The 12,331-nt window shown below is 35.4% G+C and overlaps 3 protein-coding genes across 3 annotated transcripts; all 3 read left to right on the top strand.

Moving 5' to 3' along the window:
* The first annotated feature begins 1,137 nt into the window (after positions 1-1,137).
* Positions 1,138-4,138, top strand: TBL41 (TRICHOME BIREFRINGENCE-LIKE 41). Its single transcript, XM_008247328.2, has 5 exons — positions 1,138-1,491; positions 2,467-2,638; positions 3,118-3,293; positions 3,405-3,563; positions 3,752-4,138. Exons 1-5 carry the CDS (start codon positions 1,226-1,228, stop codon positions 4,044-4,046), a joined length of 1,068 nt encoding a protein of 355 aa, XP_008245550.1. The 5' UTR covers positions 1,138-1,225; the 3' UTR covers positions 4,047-4,138.
* A 1,334-nt stretch (positions 4,139-5,472) lies between these two features.
* Positions 5,473-7,479, top strand: LOC103343688 (protein trichome birefringence-like 38). The gene is made up of 5 exons (XM_008247331.2): positions 5,473-5,785; positions 6,025-6,196; positions 6,335-6,510; positions 6,666-6,824; positions 7,022-7,479. The coding sequence occupies exons 1-5, from the start codon at positions 5,505-5,507 to the stop codon at positions 7,323-7,325; spliced, it is 1,092 nt and encodes a 363-aa protein (XP_008245553.2). The 5' UTR covers positions 5,473-5,504; the 3' UTR covers positions 7,326-7,479.
* Positions 7,480-8,067: 588 nt separating this feature from the next.
* Positions 8,068-12,175, top strand: LOC103343685 (protein trichome birefringence-like 41). The gene is made up of 5 exons (XM_008247329.2): positions 8,068-8,487; positions 9,627-9,798; positions 10,279-10,454; positions 10,778-10,936; positions 11,727-12,175. The coding sequence occupies exons 1-5, from the start codon at positions 8,216-8,218 to the stop codon at positions 12,028-12,030; spliced, it is 1,083 nt and encodes a 360-aa protein (XP_008245551.2). The 5' UTR covers positions 8,068-8,215; the 3' UTR covers positions 12,031-12,175.
* Positions 12,176-12,331: the final 156 nt, after the last annotated feature.

The following is a 12,331-nucleotide window of genomic DNA, read 5'->3' as shown; positions in this document are numbered from 1 at the left end:
TTAACAACCCAATTACAGCACAGAAAAACGCAACTATATATGTCTGATTTCAGTGTTTCTTTCCATTATGGCTGCGTTTGGTTTATGGGAAGAGTGCTATTTCCCACCTAAATGAAGTTTCAAAAATTACACGAAAACCCCATGATACTGATGATTTCCCACCATTTCCCATTTGATTGAAAAAATACTGATGATTTCCCACCTACCTAATATTCTCACCCACCATTTAAATTTGAAAAAACATAATCATATCTTTCTACCCATCAATATTCTTAAAATACCATTTAATTATTAATTCAAGCATTTATTCAGAACTCTCTCACCTCATATTATTAATTTATTTTTTTTGGACGATAATCAAAATATTCATTGAAAAGGAGGCAAAAGCTCCTAAGCACAGCAAGGAATCAAACGACAACCAGTAGCAAATCTGGAATACTGGAAGAAAATAAAGATCCTAAGGTGAAGCCTTAAACACAAGATTAAGATTTCTTGGACTTCTGTTTTCATGTTCTATGAGATTAAGATTTCGATTAGTGCAAACAAACAATACAAAGCAATCTAATTGCCCTTTTAATTATTTGCTAGTTTTGTTGTCAATTCATCTAAAGGCAAAGGATTTCCACTTTTCATGTGCTGGTGAAAAAGCTCATCAATTATGGGGTTTTTGTTTTTGTTTTTATTTATGGGAATGGTTTCGAATGAGAAATCAATTGCTGGTGAAAAAGCTCACCACTTTTTTTCGGATGGGAAATCAATTACTTTATCATGTTTGGTAAATTCAGGTATGGGAATAGTTGCCTGACACGAGAAATTATTTTCCATCAAATCTTTTCTGCGAACCAAACGGGGCCTATATGTAAAGAACACTAGAAAAGACTTGTCCGGAAAGTAAATTAAAAGTGAAACGAGAGGCAAAGAGTAAATTGGAATTTATTTTATTTTTCTGAGTAAGGTATTGAGAGAAGGTAAAACAAGATTTTCCTTGATGATTATATAATAACACTTTTAATGGGTTACTTACCCTATTAAAACAAAATAAGAAAAAAAAAAAAGCAAATTGCCAACTTTCCATATCCTCTCTCTCACATCACATGGATAACGAGACTTATAAATATAGGGGAGAGAGAGAGGGAGAAGAGTTTGTACTTTTAGTCCCATTCCTAACCCTAAACTTCTCTCTCTCTCTCTCTCTCTCTCTCTCTCTCTCTCTCTCAAAGACTGAATGGGTTCCTGGGTTCATAGCAGTTTTTGTGTTGCTAGAATATTAGGCCTGCTGCTTCTTGTTGGTTTTGTTCCTAATGGTGGTGCAAGTGAAGAGGCATCATGTGATTTGTTCAAAGGGAGATGGGTTTTGGACGAAAACTACCCACTCTACAATCCATCGTCCTGCCCCTTCATCGAGCGAGAGTTCAGCTGCCAAAAGAATGGCCGCCCTGACCATTTTTACACCCAATACAGATGGCAACCACATGACTGTGACTTAGCAAGGTACATTATTATTACCCCCATTTTCTTCTTCTACTTATTATTTTTATTTTTATTATCATTATTATTAATTATTGCTTTCCTTTTTGCTGCAATGTTATTATTTTTGCATTACTTATATATATATATTATTTTTCTAGCTATAGCGTCCCTTCTGTCATCTTACAACACATATGAAATAAATTTTATATAATTCATGGGAAGACATCATGTGAACTTCAACTGAGTAGTAGATCAATTTCGTTTAAAAAAACCCAAAAATTTGCGACAGAGAGAGCCCATCATAGACATAGGAATATTATATATATAAAGTAGTGCTTCTCTCTCACAATGATTTTCCTGGGAAATTTAATGTTTGGCTGCATGGAAAAAGTTGGTGCTGGCAGCCTTTGATAGGTCACATTACATCTTTGGTTTGTGTGGACTGTGATTGTCTTCTTGATCATGTGATGACTATAGAGATTCTTTCTTCAAGTCCCACTCAACTCATGCCCACTACGCTACTCATGTGACGATTAATCAAACTATTTATTAAAGTAATAATAATAAAGCTCACGGGCCCTTTATACCTACAGATACTGCCATGTACTATCTATGACGTGCACTTTCAATCATACCATAATGAGAAGAACAACCTACTTAGATCGGGATGCCATTATTTCAAGCTAATTCCGTATTAATATGTTTGCGTTTTAATTTTTTCATATAACAGTACGTGATTGTCTTAAGATATAAAAGTATATTCAGTATAAAATAAGAAATTGGAGTAACTAAAAGCCAAATTATTGTTTTCCTTTTTACATTATTTTTTTGTGCATTTACTGAGCCCGCAGCCTGGCATTTTACTGTCATTGTCACGGAGGTCCCTCCATGATGAATAATAATTGTCATTTTCAACACATACACAAGTGGGCATGGCCACTACTAATTAATTCAGATGTAACATTTTAAAACGTAATTAGTAGTTTGGTTTTGTAGGTTTGACGGGGTTGACTTTTTAGAAAGATTTAGAGAGAAGAGCATCATGTTCGTTGGAGATTCATTAAGCCGAAATCAATGGCAGTCCTTGACATGTATGCTTCACTCAGCCGTCCCAAATGCTAACTACAATGTCACAAGAGTAGACGATGTATCTGTCTTCACTTTTACGGTATGTACTCAATCTCACATTATTTATACGCGCACACAAAACTCTCTTGTTAAACAAGACACTTGATACGTTGTCGGACTTTGAATCTAAATTATATTAATCTAGACAAAGTAAAAAAGTTGTTTATCTAATTGCCAACTATATTCAACTGAGGTCACATCGGTTGGGTTGGGTCGGGTGAGATGAATCCATCTTGACAGTTTGGACATGGGTTTCAATTTCATCCACTTCTTTTATTGATTGGCAACTTGCAAAAGTAATGGGAGAATGATAGAGGGAAGATGAAGTCATCTTCCACCAAAAGTATTCATCGCTGGTCCATGTTTAGCCTCGCGTGAAATTAATTTCAGCTTTCAATTCCTTGGACAACTTGCCATGAACTTTTGTCAAGATTCTACCAAACACAAACCATGTGGTCCTTTTTTTTTATTTAATTGGTTGTGGGTGGTGGGGAAAATTTATGATGGAAATTACTGCAGGATTACGGACTGAAAGTGATGCTAGACCGCAATGTGTATCTAGTAGATGTTGTAAGAGAAAAGATTGGTAGGGTTTTGAAGCTTGATTCAATTGTGGGAGGCAAGTTATGGAAGGAGATTGACATGCTCATCTTTAACACATGGCATTGGTGGAATCGCAGAGGACCCTCTCAGCCGTAAGCCTAATAACTAAAATCTACAATTTTCTTATGGTTATTTAATTCTGTAAATTAATTTTTGTTACAAATAAAATTATGGTAACACTCAAAACTACTGTAATTTTTCAGATGGGATTATGTTGAAGTAGGAGGCCGGGTCAGCAAAGACATTGACCGGATGGTTGCTTTTGAGAAGGCACTCATGACTTGGGCTGGATGGGTGGATTCAAACATTGATCCTGCAAAAACTAAAGTTTTCTTCCAAGGAATTTCTCCCTCTCATTACAAGTAAGTCCCTTATTTAATAGAATCACTGAAGGTTAAATCCAATTCAACTTCTTCATTTAATTCCCTCAACTTGTGAAGGGTTGTCAATCTTAAATACGTACATCAACGATTGACAATTGTCCACGTGCACTTACATCAAGAGAAAAAAAAAGAGTATCTTACCTTGTTTTTGTGACTTGTGATTTTAGTGGTAGCCAATGGGATGAGCCAAAGGCAAGAAGTTGCGTAGGGCAGAAGGTGCCTTTGCTTGGGTCGACATATCCAGGAGGTTTGCCACCAGCTCTGAGTGTGCTGAAGAACGCCCTAAGCAAAATCACAAAGCCTGTTACATTGCTAGATGTAACAAACCTGTCGCTCCTGCGCAAAGATGGGCACCCTTCAATCTATGGGTTGGGAGGCACCACAGCAATGGATTGTAGTCATTGGTGCCTTTGTGGAGTCCCAGATACTTGGAACGAGATTCTTTACAATTTTATTCTTTGAAACATTTTTCATTTAATTCATACCACCAAATTATAGAATTTGGCGACTTCTTAGAAAAAATAATAATTGATTTATAACGATATTCAGAGTTTTCTATGCTACTTATTTTTTTTTTTCAAAGTTGGAACTGCGATATGCAAAATCCTGCTCCAGAAAAAATGTTTGTGACTCGACTGGTTTTGCTTGGACTGTTTATTTACACATTGAGAAAACTTAGGGGAACTTGGTTTGTATATGGAGAGATAGAAACATGTTTTGGTGGGGTAGTTTTTCTCCTATATATGGGATTTGATATCAAGTATTTAACACACTGGGTTATGTTACGTTTAGTGGCTCGACTTGGATTGAAAATTTTCAATTAATTTGAATGAACACTTCACATGTTATTTGGTGAACTTATAAATGCTCGGAATAAAAGACCCTAATTCTGATACAAGCTCAACCACCAAAGATGTAGAAGACCCAAATTCCACCGAAAGAGTATAGCAATTAAAATTGTGGATCCCCTAATCTACTAGTAATTTTTTTAAAATTATTGTATTACATGGATAAGGCCCAAAACTAATAACAAATTAATCTGGGCCTAGCAACACTAGCCCAATACATTTAGAAGGGTCCACAAGAGTACACGGGCCCAAATCTTCCTCCTAGCTTGCACATGTCGGCTACGCTACGTGATCCACTCAGCAATAAAATCACCACAAATAAACAAGCCTCCTGCATGAATAGCTATAAGTAGGGCTATGTATTCTGAGCAAAAAAAATAAAAAAGGTCTATGTAGGCTACACCTTGGACAGATAGGACGGGGTTGGAATGCCAAGTCATCAAATGTGTATTGGAATTATTCCAATTACTATAATTTCGTTTGTGTTTACTATCACATATATAATTAGGGGGAGTAGTTGATACCATACTCATTCATTCTCTCTCGTATTTTTTTCTTTTCCTGATTCATAACTTCTTCAATTCCAAGTAAACATGTCATGGGATAGTTTCATAACTGCAGGCAATAACATTAATTTGGTTTGTTTTACTATCTGCAGGCCTGAATATATAATTGCCAAATAAGGTACAATACTGTGTTTCATATGCCCACCACTGTCTCATCCTACTTTTTATTCTGCTTGAGCTAGTGGTGACCAAATCTAAATAAAATTGGTACCGCACTAGAGTATTTTCTTCAGATGTGGGAGCAGGAACAAATAAATTTATTGATACACAAATAAAGTAGGGAAGGCTTTTCTTCCAAGGATGATAATACATAAATTAAGCTTTACTTTACGCCATGACTAACTAGAAAGCGTCCACACAACAGCTACACCAGCAAAAGGCCGAACAAGGAAGAAGGTGTCTTTGTCCCCAAGTGAACCCAAACCCACTAGCTGATCACGGGTCACTCACATTACATATAGCTAGTTACTTGGTCTATCAATCTCCTCAACCAGCTAGCTCTTACTATGGGAAAATTGTTGCACGGCTTTGGCTTAGTTGCTTATGGTATTGTACTAATTTTATGCCTTCATGAACACCAAATACATTGCTATGCTAAAGTAGATATGATCAGCAGCAGCTGTGACTTGTTTCAAGGGACTTGGGTTTATGATAATTCTACCCATCCACTCTATGACACCTCCAGCTGCCCTTTTATTGATAGCGAGTTTGACTGCCAGAAAAATGGACGGCCGGACAACCAATATCTCAAATATAGATGGCAGCCTGACGGTTGTGCATTGCCAAGGTAACATTAATCATATATTTTCAAACTTGTATAAATTATGTTCTATAATGCAAAGCTTCCGTTTTTCGATGTGAAATGCGTCTCTCAATAATATACAGACGCATACTGACACATAACTACATTTTATATACGTACTTCAAAACAAACATGATTGGCAGTGACACCCATTATTGTATTAGTACTTGTAAAGGACTTAACACTTCTTTCATATTTTGCAAATTGCAATATATGGTGTGCAGATTCCGTGGTGAGGACCTCTTGAGGAGGTTAAGGGGGAAGAAGCTACTGTTCGTAGGGGATTCTCTAAGCCTCAACCAGTGGCAGTCACTAACATGCATGTTGCATGCTGCGGTTCCTCAAAACAATTATACCATAACAAGGAAAGGAGGCCTCTCTACGTTTTTTATGCCTGTGAGTTCAACACCAATTAAGTTATACTTTTTAACAAGATACATCTAATATGGGCATGTTATATATTTCAATTACTAATTATATATTAAGCACTAATTGGGCAAAATCAATAGATAAATCACCCCTTGGGTTTTGCAGGATTATGATGTTTCTGTTTTGTTATCGCGCAATGCATTTCTGGTGGATCTAGTGAGAACAGAGGCAGGCATGGTTCTAAGGCTTGACTCCATTACAAATGGCAATGATTGGAAGGGATACGACATGCTCATCTTCAATACCTGGCATTGGTGGCTTCATAAAGGAAGCCGACAACCGTGAGAACCCCAAATTACAATCATTCTGCACTGCAATTCGCAAGTTTATAATCCCAAACCCCAAAGAGCATTAATATATATTTTCATATTTAAAAATATGTTACTTCCATCATTCGACGACTAATATATTGTAGATTGTCTTATGATGATTTCAGATGGGACTACATTGAATCAGGAGGACAGATACTCAAGGATATGGACCGCTTGGCTGCTTTTAAGGAGGGATTAACTACTTGGTCCAAGTGGGTGGATTCTAATGTTGATGCTAACAACACCAAAGTTTTCTTTCAAGGCATTTCTCCTACCCATTACAAGTATGTCATGATTGCCTCTTTTATCAAAGAAAGACAGCGATTCGAATTTGGGACCTCTATGCCATTTTGGTAGATCAGTAGATTAAGAGCTAATCGGCCTTCTAACTACATATTTATATAATCATCTCTGAAAACTAACTACATATATTATTATTATTTGCTTATTTTATTAAATTTGTATATTGTTGGTGGAGCAGTGGAAAAGAATGGGACGATCCAAATTCAGCATCATGCAGTGGACAAACCCAACCTGTGACTGGTAGAACATACCCAGCAGGTTCACCACCAGCAGCAACTGTGGTCAACGATGTGTTGAATGCCATGTCATCCCCAGTAACCTTGCTGGACATAACTCTACTATCGCAGTTGAGAAAAGATGGGCACCCTTCTTTGTACGGCAATGTTGGAAGAACGGGAAACGATTGCAGCCACTGGTGCCTTGCCGGTGTCCCTGATACCTGGAATCAACTTTTTTATGCAACTCTTGTGACCAGTGACTAAAAACGAACTATGATGTCAACTTCTTATGATAGGAGCATGTATAATCACTTTAATTTTCGTGTATTGGATTTTTGAAAGCAAAGCATGAAAGAAATTATAATTTGAACAATTTGCAAGAAGTACAATACAAACTTGTGTTTCATATTGCTGCCGACAATTGTTGCAAAGACTATTTACTTATTTCTTTATTGTTTTTTCTTGCATATGACAACTTGACAAGATTTGAAACTACTGGATAAAGAGGATCCAATTTCTCATACTTGGGCTAATGATGATCGACCAAGACTATTTATTACTTGCTACCATATTAATTTTTTCGCATTCTAGTTAATTTTGAAAGCCGAAAAATATGAGTTATTCAAGAAATAGTAATGCCAGACACATTATGTTATGTACAGTACAGTTGATGTGTACATAACACCACATGTGATTTAAAATTTTTATATTTATTTTAAACAAAGAATAAAGAAACCTAATTAGCCCGTATCCGGCCCTATTACTTGAATTCAATTAAAATAAGAAAATTTAAATTATATGTGATCTTATTAATTAAGATGCCCACATCACTCGCCACACATCATGTTGTCAATTTAGTGTGTTCTAGGATGCATGATAATAAATATAAAATGGTAGGAAAATGAGATGGTGAGAAATTCAACTTTGCGCGTGACCATGACTAGAAAACGTCCAAACAACAGCTATACCAATATGAAAGGACAAGAAATTGGAAAAAAGGTGTCTTTGTCCATCTCTCCAAGTGAACCCAATGAAACAATTCAAACAAACGCCCCACCTTACAAACTCAAACGTCCACCATTTGCATAGCTATCTATAGAGTTCTCTGGGTCTTTCACTCTCCACATATTTCTCTATTTCTCTGTCAATAAATTATGGGGAAAATGTTGCATGGCTTTGGCTTAGTTGCTTATGCTCTTCTGCTAGTTCTATGCCTTCATGAAGACCAATTACATTGCTATGCAAAAGTACTTGCGACCAGCTGTGACTTGTTTCATGGGAGTTGGGTTCTTGATAAAAGCTATCCACTCTACGACACCTCCAGCTGCCCTTTCATTGAAAAAGAGTTTGACTGCCAAAACAATGGACGGCCAGACGATCAGTATCTCAAATATAGATGGAAGCCTAACGCTTGTGCATTTCCAAGGTAACAATTCATGTGACTTTTTCTCTCTCTATTTTCTTCTCATAAAGTGGCAAAGTTTGCCTGCTTTGTTGGAAAAACATGCTTATATATCCATGTCCGAGATTTAAATCATCTAGTTGAAGACTGAAATGAAATGATTTCCTGAAACGGTGCTCATTAATTATGTCTCTGTTTAGGTATGAAGGAATTGAAAATTGCATAGAATTCTAAAATGATGGAATTTAAATCTCCGTCGCTTAAAATTCTGGCAATTAATAATTTCAGTATTTTGATTTATGTATGTCGAATTTTATAAAGCAGTTTCAAAAAGACGAGTATTTGTATAAGGAGTAAGTATTTGTATAAGGAGTAATGTTATCTTGTTACAATGACCTCCCATTAAAATTGAAACATTATTTCACCTAATTAATAGTTTGAATTAATAGTCTGACAATATATGTCTGACAAATATAGAAATATTTTTGCTCACCACTTTAATCTAAGGTGTATCCTCACCACCCTTTTTAATATTTGACACATGTCCATAGGCATAACCATAGTTAACTTTTTACTTTCTATTTATTGAACTATGGTTATGCATAGGATACACCTTGGATTAAAGTGGTGAGCAAAAATATTATATATATAATTAAGTAGGTTGTCGTTGACTTTTATATTCAGCAGCTAGCAAGCATCGGAGACAAATAATTGATTCAGAAAGTAAGCTTGTACATACACTATGCGACACAAATACAAATATCTAATAATAATATCATGCACCGACACATTACACACTTCAGACAAATGCATATACAGATATCATTTTGCAATATATGCTTATAGAGGCTTTATATAGTAAAGATGTCCTTATTTACCTGATCAGGAAATCAATGATCGAAACTGATCACTTTTTTTTATTCTCTTACAAAGACTATACAACTTTTTCATTTCTGTTTTATTTAATGATTGCTTCTTCTTTTTTTACACATTAATAGATTACTAAAAGACTTTGGATCTGGATGATTTTTGGCATGAATAATCTAAAATATAGACGGTCTCGATCGTTAAAATATATTGTTATGTAGTCTTAGGAAGGATATGTGTGCACTATTCTTGCAATAAGACATCCTTAACATAGAAAAACTCCATATGTGGTGCAGATTCAATGGTCGGGACCTGTTGAAGAGGTTAAAGGGGAAGAAGATACTATTCGTAGGGGACTCTCTAAGCCTCAACCAATGGCAATCACTAACATGCATGTTGCATGCTGCAGCGCCCCAACCCAACTATGCCTTAACAAGGAAAGCCGACATCTCTGCGTTTTCTTGGCCCGTGAGTTTTTCTGATAATCATAATGAATAATGCTACTCTTACCATATTTGTATACTACATTTCCATATCATCTTATGTGGTAAATGAGGTGTACATCCACATCAAATAAAATTAATTTAATATTTTCTTATATTTTATAATTTATTAACACTTTTTAATTGATGTAACTGTCAACTTCATCTGCCACATAAGATGGTACAAGAATGTGATGTACAAATGTGATAAGAATAGCGTTACTCAATTATAATTAGTTAGCTAATTATTATGGGAGACATTTCACCAACTATGAGTCCCACTTTCTAACAAAATGTGGATGATTAGTCTTATTAATTAGTATATGAGGACAAATTATATACTCTTTTGGATGACCGTGAGTTTTTATAAGGAGAACATGTTCATCTTGATATTAACCTTAAATTATTAGGTGTAGGGCCCAGTGAATATATAATCTTATTATTAGGCACACTTTGAATTTTGTAGGATTATGAAGTTTCAATTATGTTATCTCGCAATGCATTTCTGGTGGACCTAGTGGATACAAAGGAAGGCAGGGTTCTAAAGCTGGACTCTATTGAAAACGGCAACACATGGAAAGGATACGATATGCTTATCTTCAATACTTGGCATTGGTGGCTCCACAAAGGAAGCAAACAACCGTACGTGAAACAAAAACCACTCAAAACACAATTATTTGCATTGCAATACGCAATTATATATATATATATATATATATATCTTAAGAAATAAAAAATTATTATTATTATGCAGACATGGCCTTAGTTAAGTTGATTAGAGTGGATGTGCTCCCACTTTGCACCCAAGTTCAAATCCCCTCCTCGTAGTTTAGATTGGTTTAAAGTAAACTATCACTTGTATTAAAGAAATAAATTATATAATTGGTAATTAGAAGCCTTAATTTGCATGCATTAATTAATTATGTTGTCTTATGAGTTTCATTATGTTGTCTTATGAGTTTCAGATGGGACTACATAGAAGTAGGAGGTAAGATAGTGAAGGATATGGATCGTTTGGATGCTTTTAGAGAGGGATTAACTACTTGGTCTAAGTGGGTGGACTCTAATGTTGACGCTGCCAACACCAAAGTTTTCTTTCAAGGCATTTCTCCAACCCATTACGTGTACGATTTCCTCTTTTAACTCTCATCGCCGACACTACAAATTAACTTTAGTCTTATTCAAATTCTTTGTCATTTCACCATATAGGATATGGAAATTTTCATTTGACTTATTGCAATTTTACTAGTTCTAGTTTAACTTTTCAATAACTATATTATATATACAATTTAAGAGAACTCGGTTCTTTGTAAATCGAAAAGGGGTAAAGTATTTCAATTATGTCCTTATTAAGTTTAATTTTTTTTTAAGTATAAGTGATAGTCTAAACTATAGGAAGTGGGTTTCACACACACACACAACTGATGCCATGAGGGTTCGAACCTGAAATCTCTAGTCTATAAGTGAAGACCCCTTTTCACTGGGCTAGACTCTATTGGCCCTTATATGAAGTTTAATATTTATAAAAATATGGTTAACTTAGTAATTTAATCACACACTTTTCTTCTTCCCTAACTTTTATCTATTATTTAAACTAGTCATATATTTAATCAAATATAGTGTAAGCGTTAATCAATTTAATTACATAACAACATTGTCAACGAAGTCTAGTTTAGGGAAAAATGGTATTGACTTGTAAACCAATGATCTCAAGTTCGAACTCCTATTGCACTTTAGTAATGTGTGTGAGAAACCACTCTCTATAATTTAGAGTATCACTTGTATTAAAAACAAAATTATTAGATAGCAAAATTATTGCATCTATCATGCATACACATGTTATATACTCCCTAACTCCGGAAATATTTAATTAACGAATATTATTTTGCGAATATATTATTACTGGTGGAGCAGAGGAAAAGAATGGGACGAGTCAGAGTCAGCAACTTGCAAAGGACAAAATCAACCTGTAAGTGGTTCAAAATACCCAGGAGGATCACCAGCGGCAGCAGCTGTGGTCAACCAAGTGTTGACTGCCATGTCATTCCCAGTAACTTTGCTGGACATAACATTGCTATCGGAACTGAGGAAAGATGGGCACCCATCTGCATATGGTTTGGGTGGGGATAAAGGAAACGATTGCAGTCACTGGTGCCTTGCTGGTGTACCTGACACCTGGAATGAACTTTTGTACGCAAGTCTTGTGGCTACTGGCTGAGAATTATTTACAATGGGAAACAAATACATAAATGTATAAATTACTTGGCTACAGATGAAGGGGTGGTAGCCTCTATTCTATCACGTTTATTTCAAACTAATTAATTCATCTAAAAGAACAATTCAACTTTGTTTCTTTATTTCAAGGTTTTGGAATTTCTCTTTTTCTGTTTTTGAAAATTTTGGGTCACATCAATCGGAGAAGAAATCTGTTTTCTGTGATCATAATTTTAGCATCGATTAGTATCTAGAACAGAAATCAACAAACTTAACCAAACAATGTAACCAATTAAATAAGAAGA

Source organism: Prunus mume, linkage group LG3 (genome assembly GCF_029339155.1).
Source record: "Prunus mume cultivar Tortuosa linkage group LG3, ASM2933915v1, whole genome shotgun sequence".
In the NCBI taxonomy this organism is placed as follows: domain Eukaryota; kingdom Viridiplantae; phylum Streptophyta; class Magnoliopsida; order Rosales; family Rosaceae; genus Prunus; species Prunus mume.
The sequence above is the reverse complement of the archived record's forward strand: the minus strand, read 5'-3'. Positions and strand labels throughout refer to the sequence as shown.

Coding starts and splice junctions, on each gene's coding strand:
- LOC103343688 (XM_008247331.2), top strand. CDS start 5,505: ATGGGAAAATTGTTGCACGGCTTTGGCTTAGTTGCTTATGGTATTGTA. Junction 5,786..6,024: donor GACGGTTGTGCATTGCCAAG/GTAACATTAATC, acceptor TATGGTGTGCAG/ATTCCGTGGTGAGGACCTCT. Junction 6,825..7,021: donor ATTTCTCCTACCCATTACAA/GTATGTCATGAT, acceptor TTGGTGGAGCAG/TGGAAAAGAATGGGACGATC.
- TBL41 (XM_008247328.2), top strand. CDS start 1,226: ATGGGTTCCTGGGTTCATAGCAGTTTTTGTGTTGCTAGAATATTAGGC. Junction 1,492..2,466: donor CATGACTGTGACTTAGCAAG/GTACATTATTAT, acceptor TTGGTTTTGTAG/GTTTGACGGGGTTGACTTTT. Junction 2,639..3,117: donor TATCTGTCTTCACTTTTACG/GTATGTACTCAA, acceptor AAATTACTGCAG/GATTACGGACTGAAAGTGAT.
- LOC103343685 (XM_008247329.2), top strand. CDS start 8,216: ATGGGGAAAATGTTGCATGGCTTTGGCTTAGTTGCTTATGCTCTTCTG. Junction 8,488..9,626: donor AACGCTTGTGCATTTCCAAG/GTAACAATTCAT, acceptor TATGTGGTGCAG/ATTCAATGGTCGGGACCTGT. Junction 9,799..10,278: donor TCTCTGCGTTTTCTTGGCCC/GTGAGTTTTTCT, acceptor TGAATTTTGTAG/GATTATGAAGTTTCAATTAT.